Genomic DNA, 16,443 nt, shown 5'->3' with positions numbered 1-16,443 from the left:
CAGCCTTGGGCAGCCCACGAGCACAGAGGGTTAGAATTTACCTCTGGACATATTCCAGAGCCCAGAGGAATTACACCCAGGGAGAGGTCTCCCATCTGCTGCAACCATAACCCCGTATCCCACCTCTGCGAAGACCTGAGTACCAGCAGTTTTCATAATCCAGAGGCAGCATCCATGGGATGAGCTAAAAAGGATGTGTTTTTCAGGAAAATCTTTGGAGCTGGGCTAATCTGGCCATTGAGAATCTGGCTAATCTCACCGAACGACAAGCAGAGTTTATCATTTAGCTCTCCAAAAGGCTGTAAGAACAGAAGATTCACCAGACTCCAGAGGACTGCACATTTCTGGGAACTGGGACCAATCAATCCAACAATGACAAACTTGCCTTAAAGGCCAAGTAAGAAAAGCTCAATATAGGAGTTGGTGCAGGTCTGGGAAGGAGCTCACTGCGAGTGCTGTACCTGGATTCCAGAGAAATACTCCTGAATTTTTTAATGCACCAGTCTGTTAGAAGCCCCAACCCTTAAATCTCCGGCACAACTAGTTACTGAAACAGAAACCACCCAGAAGCTGCTCCTGAGACAGTGGAGGATGCTTTGCTTATTCATGTAACACTTGGACAGCAACGTCCCGAGCAAGAAACTGCTCGATTTCTTCTTGGGTCATTATCGCAGACGCAGGAGCTGCTGCCACCACTTCAGCTGGTGCTGGGCTCTTGCAGTTCAGGTTTGAAAAGGGGTTGAACCAACCCAAGGAGAAGGCACCACCGAATGCCAGCTTCATTCCTTCCCAGCCGCTGGTCCTCTCCCAGGTTGGCTTCTGATTCTTGAGACGCTCGATACCCTGCAAGAAGAGAAGAGTTTTGGGTTGTCTCACATTTATAGCAGGTATTTGGGCATCAACTGCTGTAGCAGGTGCAAAAATGCCTGTATCCATATATTCCCAACTATCCTGTCTCTAGCCAGGATGTTATTCTGGTTTTAGTTAACAATAAAGACAGACGTCCTGTGTAACTGAGAGTTTTATCATAGAATCCCAGACTGGTTTGGGTTGGAAAGGACCTTAAGGCTCATCCAGTTCCAACCCCCTGCCATGGGCAGGGACACCTCACACTAGAGCAGGTTGCTCCAAGCCCCTGTGTCCAACCTGGCCTTGAACACTGCCAGGGATGGGGCAGTCACAGCTTCTCTGGGCACCCTGTGCCAGCGCCTCAGCACCCTCACAGGGAAGAACTTCTGCCTTAGATCTAACCTGAACTTCCCCTGTTTCAGTTTGAACCCATCACCCCTTGTCCTGTCCCTACAGTCCCTGATGAAGAGTCCCTCTCCAGCAGCCTTGTAGGCCCCCAAATTTCACAACAAAACCCCAAACGAAGACCAAATTCATGGAAAATCTGAATCTTGGTGACTTTCGTATCAGTTGCTATTGATTTTTATGGGATAGAGATGGCTTCTTAAAAGCCATCCTTTCAGGAAACATGGACCTCTTCTCCCACTGCTCTTTGAATTCCTCCAAGGAGTAGCAAAATACAATTAGAACTTAAAATTTCACCTTCTTTGGGTATTTTTACAATAGTTCAGATACAGCCAAAATACTGTGATATTTTCCAGTATTCAGGGATTTATCACAGCCATAACTAGGCCTGTCACTAGAAGCTGACATAAGAACAAGCTTATACTGTGCCAATTTAGAACAAACATTTATGAACACGATTTCCACTTAACAAATTGTCAAAGACAAATCATAACACAGGCTGGACACCTGCTGGGAGATGAGCAAGTCTGTATGGGTGGAAGTGAAGGCTTCAAACTGAGACCAGAGCCTTGGTCAGTCAATATACTGATTCATTCTCCCTCCAAGAACATCACCTTCAGCATTGCAAACATTGCGGTTGTATTTAAATCCACCAAATTTGGGCAGTAACAGTTTTTTCTGGTGTCTTCTCTACATAGAAACAAGGAACTAAGAAATTTTCTATATTTTTCTAAGGCTACTGCTATGGGCAGTACGCCCATCATCTGTACCATCTAAGAGAGGAGTCAGATCTACATAAGATATGCTCATGATGATATATGCAAGTACCACATAGAAAGCCTTGTTCTTAGAGAAGCAAGAACACTGGATCCAAGTCTTGAGACACTCAGGGAAAAGAAAAAATGAGGCAATTTAGTTAAAACCATTTAAAGGAGCAGTTTTAGAAGAGCTGGATGAAAAATACGCTTCCCGTGTTCTAATTCTGCCTACTTTCCCTAACAACCCAGAAAACGTTCCAAAGCTTTGTAGAGAGGGGAAATGAATACATGCAGCAGCTCAGTGGCATCACAGCGAGCCTTAGAAATAACACAACATTTTAACAGAGCAGCAGCTTAGTTTTGCAAAAACATGGAGTCAGCATGAGCAGCCCTGGGAGAAAACACACCATAAATCCAAGAATTACATGCAAAGCCTTTGTGAGCTTCATTCATGCCCCGTTTCTCATGCTGACTTAGGAGAAATCACAGAATCCAACCCCCTGCCACGGGCAGGGACACCTCACACTAGACCAGGCTGCTCCAAGCCCCTGCATCCAACCTGGCCTTGAACACTGCCAGGGATGGGGCAGCCACAGCTTCTCTGGGCACCCTGTGCCAGCACCTCAGCACCCTCACAGGGAAGAACTTCTGCCTTAGATCCAACCTGAGCTTTCCCTGCTTCAGTTTGAACCCATCCTCCCACAAAATCCAGCAGTGAATCTGCAGAAATAAATGTGGCAAGACCAAAACTGAAGCCCTCAGAGTTGCAGGAAAATTATTCCAGTCCCAAGGGACAAACATGGATCTTGCACCACTAAGCACAGGCACATGTCCCTTGGCTCTGCTCCCAAGCTCGCAAACATGCAGTTTCCACTCGAAACATCTCTTGCAGCCTCTGGCCCCTTGGGATGCAACGCTTGGTGCACAGCACAGCAGAGCCTTGGCAAAGTGTTTTAGCACTACCATGTGCTTTTCCTTCAGGATACTCCATCTCCAGCACCCCGCAGCTTTGCAACCAGGAGGGAGATGCTTTTGCAGCTCAAAGCAGAAGACCACTTTTGGCTGTTGGCTGTTCCTGCGTGAACTGCAGAGGTTTCTAGCACGTTAGTAATAACCTGGCACGGTGGCTGCAGCGTTTATTGTGTGAGTAACTAGAGACAAGGAAAACAAGCAGCACAGCGCAGGAGGAGAAACAGACACCACATATTTAAACCGTTTCCCCAGCAGCACAAGCTTTAACCCTGCTCTCAGTCATGTGTGTAACCCATTTCAATCCATGCTGGCGTCTAGATTGGGAATAAGGATTTTAAGGACTTCTGGGAAGCAATCCTGTTCTTCCCTCCCAAAACAATCATCATGCACCTGCTCTGAAGATTATTTGCTAACCAAGGCAATGAGCAAGGTATGGCTGTGGTTGTACTAATGCTGGATTAGGCAGGGACATACTTTCTCTCTCCCAGCCTGACCTCACTAATCCCTTCATAGCACATATTAAAAATGAGCAGAAGTATTCAAAGTTGCATCCTGATCTAATATTTTGGCTGCTTGCCCCACGGTCAGCAGGGTGTGAGGTTTTGCCTTAAATATAAATTAAAGGGGGGTGGAAGGAATGCACAACTGCTGAAGGCATTTCGTGACTGTTTAATGAAACCTTTTTAAAAATATATTTACACAAAATCTCTCACCATTATTTTAGAAAGTGAGAATTTTGTATTTCAAATTAAAGCGACACCTGTTTCTGCTTTCCCATCATGCAGCTATTTTCACCTAAAAAAAACCCAAAGAGCTCAGAAAACATCACAGAATCCCAGACTGGTTTGGGTTGGAAAGGATCTTAAGATCATCCAGTTCCAACCCCCTGCCATGGGCAGGGACACCTCACACTAGACCACGTTGCTCCAAGCCCCTGTGTCCAACCTGCCCTTGAACACTGCCAGGGATGGGGCAGCCACAGCTGCTCTGGGCACCCTGTGCCAGCGCCTCAGCACCCTCACAGGGAAGAACTTCTGCCTTAGATCCAACCTGAACTTCCCCTGTTTCAGTTTGAACCCATCATCCCTTTGTCCTACCATCTTTCGCTCTTCCCTATTACATACTTTTGAACAAATACTGAAAAGAGAAGACATACATCAATAAATATAAAATACTAAACGCTCCCGTTTCACTAAGACACATTATTGCAACCACGGGGGCAGTAGGACAAGGTTGACCTGTTACCACTGCGATGCTGTCGGATATACCCTGTTTCTCCCACTACTGCCCTCCGTATCAGCTCCTGCAGTGCCAGAGGAGGAAGCTGGGCTGCGTGGCCTGCCCCGAAGCGATCTGCAGAACAGCTCTTGCGTGTTAGAAGAAATGTGTTAATCTATTTTAAGATAAAAACCAACAGCAAATAGAAAAGGCAAAGCACAGTAACAATTTGTCTGTTAAGGGGAAGACACAAGAAGCGTTGCTAGCAGGAACCATGGTTAAGGCAGACTTTCCATACAGCAGTTCTCTGCACTCTTTTCTGCTTGAAGCATCATTTAGCTTGGCAAAAGAAGTACCTTGCTTCTGACTGAGTTTGTCCTTCAATTTTTGGCCACGTTAAATCAGAACTAGCATCTGAAATGACGGAGTCCTGCCTGAGGAAATGCTTTCCATGAGCAGATGGGTAAGTCTGCCTTGCTCACAGTAATACATGCATTTAGTATCATTCAAATTCCATCAAATTGTACCACCAAGTCATACAGTGCAAGTAAAACCGAGGACCCCCGGTTACCCACACACAGCACAGATATCAATGGACATTTCTGCAAGCTGGGATGATGCTTCACTTAAAATGAAACCAGTTGGACTGAAAATATCCATACTATATAATGCTGTTTGAGAATGTGCAGCTGTTTGAAACAAGAAAAACTCAGTAATTGCATACTTTTTCACAACAGTCAAAATGCCAGAACAACCAACCTTCCTCCGGACTACACAGTGAATAAGGGTAATTAAAATAAACCAAAATTGGAATGTGCACCAGTGGAATTCATAATCAAAACAAGTTTTAAAGCAATGATCTGTACAGAGATGCATTCACTTGTAATGGTCTGGGTGACTAAAGCCTTGATTTTGCGTCAAGACAGCTTTAGGGCTGCACTGTACCAGCTCAAGTTGCCACCTGCACATCTTTAAGTCTAGAAGATTAAATCTAAACTCTTCCTGAACCTGTCTTCATGAAAGGAACATTTATGAAAGGCCACGTTTCCTTCACAGACTCTTCCCATCAAGGTGCAAATGCAGCTTGTGGGTCCCTCCCTGTAATTCTGCAGCAGACATCACAACCTTCTCCTGATAACCCACCCTGAGCAAGCAGGACTGTAGGAACAGCCCTCTTTCTTACACAGCAGAGCAGTTACTAACAGACTCCTGAAAGTGGTGAAATAAACCCACCGATTAATAGATCAATGTACAAGAGATTAACCCATTTTTAAACATAGAAGTTGACTACTCAGTTAACCTTCATGTGCCTGCTTACATACAGAAGTGAAAGCTCAGAAAACCATGACAGACTTTTTCCAACATTTGAAGTGAAGAAAAAGTAAGAACAGCAAACAAGTTTTTGGAAAAGTTTTATTGCATTTGTTTTCCATATGGAAGCATTGACAGATTGAAAAGATGCAGCATTCACATTACTTCCAAAATGAGACATCCATTTGGTTTCTCCTTCCCTGATTTCCCTCCCTTCCCCCATGGCTTTGAAGCAATCTAAAAAAAAAAAAAAAACCAAAACCATTTTATTTTAAACCAAGGAAAGCAAAGATTCCTTGGAAATCATGGATACAGCTGAGTCATATTTTTCCTTTGTTTGCAATTCATTTGATGAGCCCACAGGAATCACCATCCAAAAATACAATAAAGCTCCTGCCTGAACACAAGCTGTCAGTTGTAGTTAAGAATGGGTTAGTTCTACCTGGTTTTGGAATGCCTTCTGTCCCTCCCATTTCCATCACCACACAGCTCATATGGGTATGCATGCTCCTTACCATAACTATTTCCCAATTTAAAACATTTACACATACATGTGTGTGTGTTTACACGCCTGCACATGTATGCATAAGTATGAGAGAAAGATTTACAAAGCTCTAAACCAGGGCAACGCTGAGAATACAGAATCCATCACCCCAGTGCACCTACACGTCCCATCAGTATCAGTCTTTATAGTGATCTGGGCATTCAGGTCAGTTTTTCACGTTAACACTGTTTAGCAGGCATTGCTCTAACAAGTCATTACCAAGACAAACACACACAAACAAGATGATTCTGCTATTCTAAACACTTGAAAATTAGATTTCTTTCTTTCCTGCAAAGTGTAAGGCATTTAATAATCCAAAGAGTCTTCTAAATCTGCCACAGTTATCCTAAGAGGGTAACAATCTCCTGCACACCAGGGAGGGAACAGACAAAACAATGCAGAAAGATGGAATCAGTTCTGTGCCTGGAAGGAAAAAGGAGGGTGGGGTGGGAAATGGTGTTGGCAACATTTAAGTACTGTATGTGGTCACCAAGTCACCTGGCTCTCTTGCAGTGCTGCGTTCTTGTCTTGCACCTTTTAGTAAGTGAAGTGTCTGCTTCCCCGGTCAAGTTCACTTATGAAAGAGCAATGTGCTCCTTCAGGAAGTCCAAAGGTATCTGTGAAGGGCTGTTGGCACTCATATGTCTTCCAAAGAGCTCACCGCAGTCAGGAGGACAACATGAGAATCTACTCAGAAGAGGCGGGGCACAACAGAGAAAGAGGATCCCCTTCACATTAGTTATGCCATACAGAAAGCAGAGAGAAACAAATGCCAGGAAAGTTAATAAAATTAAAATACCAAAAAAAGGAAAAAAAAAAAAAAAAGGAGAAAAAAAAAAAAAAAAAAAAAGAAAAAAAAAAAAAAAAAAAAAAGGAGAAAGAAAAAAGGGGGGGGAAATTATAAGAAAAGCAGCAGCAGTTTCAGCCAGAGATCTTGAATTATCTGATATTGTGAAATACAGGGCCTTTTTTTTTTGACTCTGCAATTATCAGCCATTGAATAGACATAAAAAAAGTTTGTTTTGCTTTTTGTTTTAAACATTCATGGAAAATTTGTAACAGTAGTGCTGTAATATGTTTCTATTTTAGTGGAAATGCTGGTCAGGAATTCCTCAGACCACATACTGGTACGGGTCTGCTTTTCCTTGGTCTGGTGTTGCGAATGGGCTAAGCCATGCTATAGAGAACGGATGGCCAAATACTGCTTTCATGTTCATCCATTTTGTTTTTTTAGCCCATCTTCTCTCTTCCTTTTTCAACTGTTCTATTCCCTGAAAACAGAAATATCACATTTTCAGTCAAACACTCAGATTTTTGTAGTTCTGGATTTGGGGAAAGGTCTACTCTCAGTTACCCCTTATCCAAAGGCTGGAATAAGAAAATAAAAATGCATCTATCCTGCCTTTCCTTTTCTTCTCATTGTTTTATATTAAAAAAATAGTAAGGATAGAAAGTATTCCTCAGAAATCAAATTTCATTTTGTTCAGGCCCAGCTATTTCATAAACCTTTCAAGACCTGCCATCCAATTGCCTCTCATGTCAATTTAAAGTCCCCACCACCTAAACTCAACCAAAAAGGATGTGCTTTAATGGCTGAACATTGTGTACTAATCAGATGGAATAGTTCAAGAGGAAACCATTGTAAGCTTGCAAACAAAAAAAACAAATCCCAAACCACAAACCCAAAGATAATCTCTATAATGCTCCCAGATTCACCAAGCAAGTTCAGGAAGTGCCCATGGCTCAGTGTAGCTGAGTCTACCTGGTGCCTCTTCATGTTTCATTAGAATCACTGCTAAAACATGCAAGGGCTGCCAGCAGGGAGAGGAGGTTAAATAAGATACTGATTTGAGAGAAATCATTGTCATTGTTTAGTAAAGGTTAGAGGGAGAATAAAAACAAGCCATCAAGCAGTCAGCTGAAACATTCCCTAGTCAATCATTAAGAAAAAATAAGAGTTATCTGTATTGTGTCTAAAACCCACAAGTGAGTTTGGTCTTCCAGGGAAGCTATGCCTGGCTGCCTCAGAAGCACAATGAATGCAGTCACTGGAGAGCATTACTCTTCCACGGGTAGCAGCACCAGGCAGATCACTCTGTTCTTTAACTGCGCATCTTTTGCAAGGTAAGCTTCTCCTGACCTACATGTTTCTCCCCTGCCACAGATTAATGCACTGTAATACATCTGTGTGTCTCAAATTACTGATTCTGGGAGCTCTGCAGAACACAACACGGGTCAACTGCAAGTTGTGCTGATCCCTGGTAAATGTCACCTCTAGAGACACCAGGAAAATATGAGGTTCTAGGTCCCTTCAGGCAGAAAGGAACCATCCCTGTGGGAAAGCATACACAAGATGGGGAAAATAAAGGTGAGAAAGGACAAGACACAGTGCTGGCTCTAAAATGTGAAGTAAAACACTGCAAGAGACCACACCGAAAAGAATTTCACCTGGAAATATTCCTCTGCTTAAAATGGATTGCTTGCCAGACACAGCTAGCTCAATGCTAGCAAACCAACAGTAAGATATTCCACAGAGCAAAGTCGCTGGTATATATTAAAACCAAAAATGAAACCCCACAACCCAACAGGGGCAGACCATATTTCATTTTTATTTTAGAATGGGGTGGTGTTCCTTTAACCTCTGTGAGTTCCCAGAATTTGAGGGGAAAGGAAAAATCAGGGGACTCACTGCCCAGCTGTAAGAAGCAGCTTCTGAAAGTTCTCAAGAGGTTTCAAAGACTGAGAAATTCCAATGATGGTTTCACAGGCAGCATTGCTAATTTACACGCTTATTGATAAACTCAAGCTTGGCAGGATCTTGTTGTTCTGTATGACACTATACTTCTTCCTAGGGCTCTCCTCAGCAGAAAGAACAACTCTTTCTTGTTCTGAAGTCTTCCTCTGAACACACAAGAGCCACGGTGTGAACATCAACTCTTGCAGAAGCCAAGCATTAAGAAAAGCACTGCAAAAAAGACTTGGGAGTGATGGGTTCCTACAGTCTATAATGCCAGTCACATCTCTCCAATGGCAGCAAAAATACTTATTCTAGCTTCAACTGGCCATGGGCAATCAAGTGAAGGAGAAAGAAAACTGAAGGAGGCAGGGAAGGAAGAGCTGTCACTCTTTTCAGATTACCACTTCTCTCCAACCACTGCAGGTGTCTGAGCATGCTTGGTGAAGGTTGGCAGTATGCACAAGAGTGGGAACATCCCCAGGAGTCACCAGCTCCATCTTTACAGAAGTGAGCAAATGCAGGGATATACAATGGACTGCAACAGTGCTATGTAACCTCTACTGTGCCATCTTAGGACTGAGGATGACAGCAGACTGTACCCACCAGGCTTCCATGAGCCTACTCCACTCCCTTTCTTCTTCACTCTGGCAAGTGTTTTTGAACTGCTTAACATGGAAAGAAATGGAACTCTTCTGGACTAAAAGAAGTGTGTGTATGGGGTCTGTGTGCTTATATCTATATATCTCCCTCCCCCACCTACTCATCTTGGCTTTCCAGCACATAAAACTGTAAATAGTGACACCAGGAGAAACACAGCTGAATTTCAGACACCACCAATGGAAAAGAACGTAATTAAAGGAAAAAGGTTCTTGAATCCACAGGGACAAATATTTCCTACAGAGTAATCCCAGTTATGAGTGCCTACCTTGTCAGAGGTACCGTCAACACAGCATCCCAGCCAGTACACAGGTGTACACTACTTCTCACAGCAACCTTTAGAGAGCATGATCCAGCATTATGCCAGCTCAGTTTATTACACTGGGTCTTTCCTCAAAGGGTACACATACATGAACTCCTTGTACAACATTCAAGTAGAATCATAAAATCATCTGGGTTGGAAAAGACCTTTAAGATCATCAAGTCCAACCGTTGCCCAGCACTGCCAAGGCCACCACTAACCCATGTCACTGAGGGCCTCATCTACATGTTTTAAGCCCTTCATTGTTTCTACAAATGATGAGAGACAGGGTAAAGGAGCGTGTGAGACACCCACCGTTTCATCAGTGCAGATGGAGTGTACTTGGGTCCCAAACATAACCGAGGTGAAGATGAGGAATAGGAGAGCCTCAAAACACAAGAGGATGAGAAGAATCACTGTAGTTGGCGGAGAGAAGGAACTGCATTCTGTGAAGACAAAGCAACAGAGTTGGAATGGAAGAAGTCAGGTAATGCAGCAGCTGCAAAACACATGCTAAAAAATGAGTTTTCCATACTCAAACTGTCATAATAAAGGATATGACCACTACTCTCAAAAAGGTGCACAGGAAAGCTCTGATATTCTTCAGGATATTCAACAATGAAATGATCACTCCTGCAAGTTTAGAAAGAAAGCAAAACCAACAAAAAACAACCTTGCCGCACTTCAAGAATGCAACTTCTTTTCCCTTTAAGTGCCAGCACACTGGCCAGGACTCCACCCTGAAGTCCATCCATTTCACATGTAGCTTCTCTCTTAAACCTTAATCTTCATGGATTTTCCACAGTGATAAAGTCCATTAGAAATTTCCAGCTGGTGGTCAGGACACAAGGGTAATTATTTCTGTAGCACCAACATAAAACCAGAGCACGCTTCCTGTTGCAACTGCTCTGTTGTAGCCTAAAGAAGGGCAGACTAAGCCAAATTCTAATTTTATTTCATTCTTTATAGTGCAAACTAAAGTAAGAGCTGAAAAAATACTTGAGAAGGTAACTATGAAAGAGGAACAGAAGAGAGGAAGAGGAAGGAAAATGTTACCAGGCAGGAAAAAAAAAAAAAAAAATCACACTGTTGTGCTTGCTGAGTGTTGTAAATGTCAGAACATCTCTGAAATCCAAGAACGAGTATCACCAAACTCACCTGCTTTTTCTCATGAGATGTTAAGCCTTAACAGATACACCAGAATCAGGGGCCAATACCATCAGCACAAATCCAAGGCAGCTGGAACAGCAAACCCATCTCCCATAACAACTCTGTTCTGGCCCCTAAACCTGGACCAGGTGGGAAAGTGCTTCTCTTATAGATAAAGGCTCTGGGAAAGCAGGCAAAGGAAATTATCCTTTGACGTATCCTTCCCCTATGGCCACTGTAGTCAAATCCAGATGTTCTCAGTAACAGCTGGCAGCTGTTTTACCAAGTTCTGGACTGCAGAATCACCTTGTCAAATTCGGTTCATATGTGTAAATGTACCCATCCTCTGCAGTATGATAAACTAAAAGAAGTCATTAGATTGAATGACTAATGACTTGAATTACCAAGAAAAACAAAGCTAATGCTTTTCCAAAACAATCCATAAGCAGCACATACAGCTGCACACATATGCTCTGACAGCCTCCTATTTGATTCAGCATTACTTAGATGATTTCCTACATTCATTTGTGTTTTTCAATACACATCTCAACTGGCTTTGTGAACATTTGCTCACTGGCTGCTCCAGAGAGAGGGTTGGGATTTTTGTCTGTGGCCTTTTCTGTTCAGTTGTTGTTCGGGTTTTGGTTTGCTTCTTTTTAATTCTCCTTTTTCTTGGGGAAAGGAATTGTTTGTTCTCATGAGCATGGATTTTTGGATCTGAGTTAGCATGTTTTCCTGGCAGTCTTGCAAGAATGATTCACATTCCCCTTGAAAAAGAGCAGACACATCCTTCTTATCTTGTGCTGGCATTCAAAAAATCAGTGCTGAGTTCATGACACAGGTGATTATTGCAGAGTCAGGAACTGGCACAGGTTGCCCAAAGAAGTGGTGAATGCCCCATCCCTGGCAGCGTTCAAGGTCAGGTTGGACACAGGGGCTTGGAGCAACCTGGTCTAGTGTGAGGTGTCCCTGTCCATGGCAGGGGGTTGGAACTGGATGATCTTAAGGTCCTTTCCAACCCAAACCAGTCTATGATTCTATACACTATCTAGGTGTGTCTGTATCTCACCTTCTTCCTAGGTAGTATCGGACTTAAGCTGAAACAGGACTTTTCAGGAAAGACATCGCAGCATGTCATAAAGGACTGATCATAAAACAAGTTGCATAGCAGAGCCCTCATAGAATTCTTCTGAAACCAACATAAAAAGGGGTTGTCTTACAAGCAAGCTAGTTGTAAGGTCTTATTCATGGGCTAATCTGGTATTTTAATGAGTTTTTTTGTTAGTACTCACTTGTCCAGTCTTCTTCAAAGCAATACAAGAAGTGAAATCCCACCATGATTAGAGCATGCAGGGAAATCAGTGCTATATACATCTGAAAAAGAAAGGATGTAATATAGGCATCAGGTAAGTTTAAAGACTAAAATGCTAAATCTTCCAAACACTTTAAATAAAGCAAAAGTGTTAAGATTTTGAAAAACCCCAAACCACCCCAAAACCCACCAAGCCCCCCCATCTCCCCTAAACAAGCACCCTGAAGCTGGCCAAGACTATACAGACTCATTCTGCCTTTACTAACAGCCTTACAACAGTGAACAGAAGGGAGACTGCTTAACTCGAAGCCAGCTGGATACAAACCCAGCTCCTGCACCCAGCACAGGTAACTTGTCTTTATCTCTGCTGAGCACAGCACAGCTTTCAGAGAGAAGCAACACTGACATCAAGGCATCATGTTGTCAGAGCTCACATCTTTATCCTTGAGATCACTATAGCTTCCCAGAGAAGCAACAGCTAATCTGTTTTAACCACAAAATGCCACTTTAAGCGCTTTATTTTCTAGCATGAGTTTCAGAATTTTAGTATCTTTTTTTTAAATAAGTATTTTGCCCGAGGCAGACACTGGCATGGAAAGTTTCTCTCAAGCTTTAATACTTTGTATTTAACCCTTTCTGGTTGAAATTGGGTCTTAGCTTTGTAACAAAAGATTTAAACTATATGCAATGCTACACATACACTACAATTTACCAAGACAGGGCTAAAAAGGTGACTCTCCTGAACCTACAGACTCTGACAAAGGCCAGCAGATATTAGAAGCGAGAGAGATCTTGCTACAAGAAACTCCTGTGGAAGCAGTAAAAGGTGCTAGGAGAGCATTTTGGTTTACCTTGCAGATTGAATGTGCTGCCATTCTTTCACCTTCTCAGGTCTCAAAAATAACCATGAACAAAACCAGCAGTCTTTGTTTTGTTTCTCTCAACTACACGAAGTGTTTAATACAGCCTGCTTAAAAGCAGATGTCAGTTTAAGCAGAAACAGAAATCCTTTTGCTAGGATTAAAACACCTAGCTCATTCCTCATGGTGAGAAAAAGCCTTGCTCAAGGGAAAGAAACAGGATTTGTTTTGTTCTGCAACTCACATCCTAACAAATCACACCACAGAACAGTAAACCTTTCCATTTAACTGAAAAATCTGCCCCTCATGCTTGGTAATGTAAGAACATTCCTCCTCAAACCTACAGATGTCTCAAAAGATTTATTAATAAAGCAGAGCATCACTGAATCCCAGACTTGTAATGTTCACACTACACCCACGGGGTATCTGCAGTTCACTTTGATGAAACAGATTTCAACCCCTCCAGAAATATGTAGTACTCAAGTCTGCATTCCTCTTTTCTTACTCGTGATGCCACAGATATAGTACAAAAAGTCAAACACATCCTTGGTTTTCAAGTATGAAAATAAACCACTTGCAAATAAAAGGCGGATAATTCTTGCCAAAGAGACTGCAGACTTCCCACTCCCCACTTAAGATGTGGCAACAGCTCTTATTGTATGATCCCACACAGGTACTCATACAACTACAACAGTTAGGAACCCTGCGTATGGCCTGGGACCCTACCAGCCACAGCACGCTTTAAAAGTGGAGCCCACGCCTCAAAGAGCTCAATGCCACAATAAACTACTCATATTCAAAATAGGTGTTGAACAACTGCCAACACAAAGCTCGCAACACCTTGGTGAGTATTTCCTGTGATGCCTTTTTCCCCTTGTTGTGTATGTTCCCTAGTAAGTGAAACCGAAGTCTGTAGCAGTTCCCTGTAAATCCAACCTTGGGGGAAGAAATCCAACCTTGAGAGGTGTTTCAGAGACTACACACAGCCTTTCAGCGCTGCCTACTGGCCAACCTTAAACACCACTTGCAAAATACTTACTGTAAACAGTACAAAGTACTTCTGGTTATTCTCTCCTACACAGTTATTGACCCACGGGCAGTGATGGTCCATTTTCCGAATACACCTCTTGCAAACACTGAAAGAATACAGGTCTTTTATTTATAGCACATTTCATTCCAGGAACACAAGATTTCACAGGGGTTTGGGGCACACAGAGATTAAAGGAAAGAATCAGAGGTGAAATCTGTACTTAAATAAATGTACTGGTCACCATGTTCATCTTTTTGGCTTGCTCACTTGACGATGTCTGTTCAAAATGAACCATACAATACCAAATCACCACTGTAACACATTAAATCCAAGTAAGACACATTAGCATAATATTCACATCAGTGCCTCTGCCACAGTATGCTTTGAACAATGCATTCAGGCAGAGGGAAGAAAAAAATATCCGTGATTTAGTTTAGTTTTAACCTATTTGGTCTGTGAACACTTCCACAGATTAAAATCAAACAAAAAACAGAAAGACAGGACAAGCTACAATGAACAAAGATCTTTTTCAGAGTTGCTAGTAACACAGTAAGGTTTATTTACCAACATTAGTCCTCTGCAGGAATTTGCCAAAAAGAAAGTTAAATAAAGCATTAGGAAAGATTCTTGACATCAAGGTAAGCCACATACTAGCAGCAAACAGCTGTGGCAGCAAGTCAGGAAGCCAGTACCACAATATACATTCAAGGTAAAATGAGATGTTAAAGCACTTGACAAAACCAGACTAATAACATCTAAATTCAAACTCTTGCCAGAATGCACACTGTGGCTCCAAGTCAAAGAATTCAAAGGTTATGACTGTATGAACATCATCCTCCTGCTTAGTCAATAACTGCTTTAACTCCTATAATAAAGGAAGTCTTTTTCTCTGCTGCTTCCTCATATGATAGGAGACAAAAGGCAGTCTCCTGATACCACATTACACAAACAAGCACAGAAATCAAATATGAAAACACCACAAAACCCCAAACCAAACCCAGAAAGGAAACAGCCATTCCAGAACAATTCTGGCAGCACTCAAACAGTCTCAACATTAGGCTCTGCTAGTGTTGGTTTTCTTCTTATAACAAACAATATTTTGATCTTAATATAACCAATAAACTTCAACAGCTAAAAGCTTAAGGGAAACTCAGACAAAAACATAAACATGTTCTTATGAGTGCATATGAATAAACAATAAAACTCTGTCAGAACAACCTTGCACTCGCTCTGAGGCAGGAGGGGGTAATCCCCAAGGATACAGCCATGCCTGACAAACAAATGAGTTGCTATAGCCCTGATCCTAAATGAAAGGTTAGAGAGGCAGATCCCAGCCTCCCAGTGCAGGGCCAGATCAGGAGCTGCTTCTCCTCAGGCAGAGTAGGTAACATTACCTTCCAGCCCCTGGTGAGGTGGGAAACAAGAAAAACCTGGTTTTGCTAGGATAAGGAGCTTGGAATTATTTTCAAGCTACATGGGGACTGAAATCAGCTGGCACAGTAAAAACATTCACCTGTCAGATAACATCATACTTCATATGACAAATATCAATTCCTGTTTTAAAAACACAAAAAGGAGAAAGGACAGGGCAGGTGGTATAAAGCAGGAGGATGCCTCAGGAAGCAGAAGGATGCCTCCCTGTGGTCTAATTACTGCATGGAGATGTGCACACACTTCCCGTGGGCTTTGAACCATGGAAATATCCAAGCAACCCCTCCAATTGCTCCTAGCTTCCCAGGGGGACAACCTGAAGCAGGGGAGCCAAAGGCACCCTCCATGAAGGAGGTAGCTAGGGCTGAGCATAGAGGTTTTATTCCATGTGTCCATACCAACAGCAGTTGGATGACAAGCAAAACATGAAAGGAGCTGGGTGAAAAGGAAACACAGACACCAAGACTGAAAACTATAAGCAGCAGGGATACTCTCCCTGCCTCGCAACCAGCCAGCTTCCAAATGCTGTCAGGAGTAGTTTGCTGTGCATGGGAGACTCAAAACAGCACAAGGATCAAAAAGCACTCTGGCCCCTGAGGCATACAGCTAGCAGGATCTCCTGCTGATGCATATGCACAACTCTGATGTGTGAAAAAACAATAAATCCTCCTACTCCGCAAATTAAATGTTTGTTTCTCAACAGCATCAGTGCTCAGTGGATCAGTTTCCCAAATCTTAATGTCTACAAAGTTTTCTTAAAGCATATGAAAAAGGACCATGGAGATGAGGTTTTGTGTCTGTGTTAGGCTGCGAGTTGTCAGCAAGCCAGCATTTTAGATGCAAAGTTTCATTCATAATTGAAGAAGCGGCAGAGGGGATTTTACAGTAGCATTAATAAGTGATAGACAC

At 42.6% G+C, this 16,443-nt stretch overlaps 1 protein-coding gene across 2 annotated transcripts in view; it reads right to left on the bottom strand.

Moving 5' to 3' along the window:
- Window positions 1-600: 600 nt before the first annotated feature.
- The window catches only part of ZDHHC3 (zinc finger, DHHC-type containing 3), a 20,343-nt gene continuing 4,500 nt past the window's right edge, over window positions 601-16,443 (bottom strand). The window contains exons 3-6 of one of the 2 annotated variants that reach the window (XM_010024060.1): window positions 14,113-14,209; window positions 12,194-12,275; window positions 10,068-10,198; window positions 601-843 (exon numbers count right to left, since the gene is read on the bottom strand). In XM_010024060.1, the coding sequence (XP_010022362.1) occupies window positions 601-843; window positions 10,068-10,198; window positions 12,194-12,275; window positions 14,113-14,209 (553 nt within the window). Of the gene's footprint in view, window positions 844-6,968; window positions 7,329-10,067; window positions 10,199-12,193; window positions 12,276-14,112; window positions 14,210-16,443 lie in introns of those variants that run through there. The other variant, XM_010024062.1, reaches the window with a different exon arrangement.

The sequence above is a fragment of the Nestor notabilis genome, unplaced genomic scaffold, assembly GCF_000696875.1.
Source record: "Nestor notabilis isolate BGI_N333 unplaced genomic scaffold, ASM69687v1 scaffold15211, whole genome shotgun sequence".
Taxonomy (NCBI): domain Eukaryota; kingdom Metazoa; phylum Chordata; class Aves; order Psittaciformes; family Psittacidae; genus Nestor; species Nestor notabilis.
Note: the sequence above shows the minus strand (reverse complement) of the source record. Positions and strands in the feature narration are given on the sequence as shown.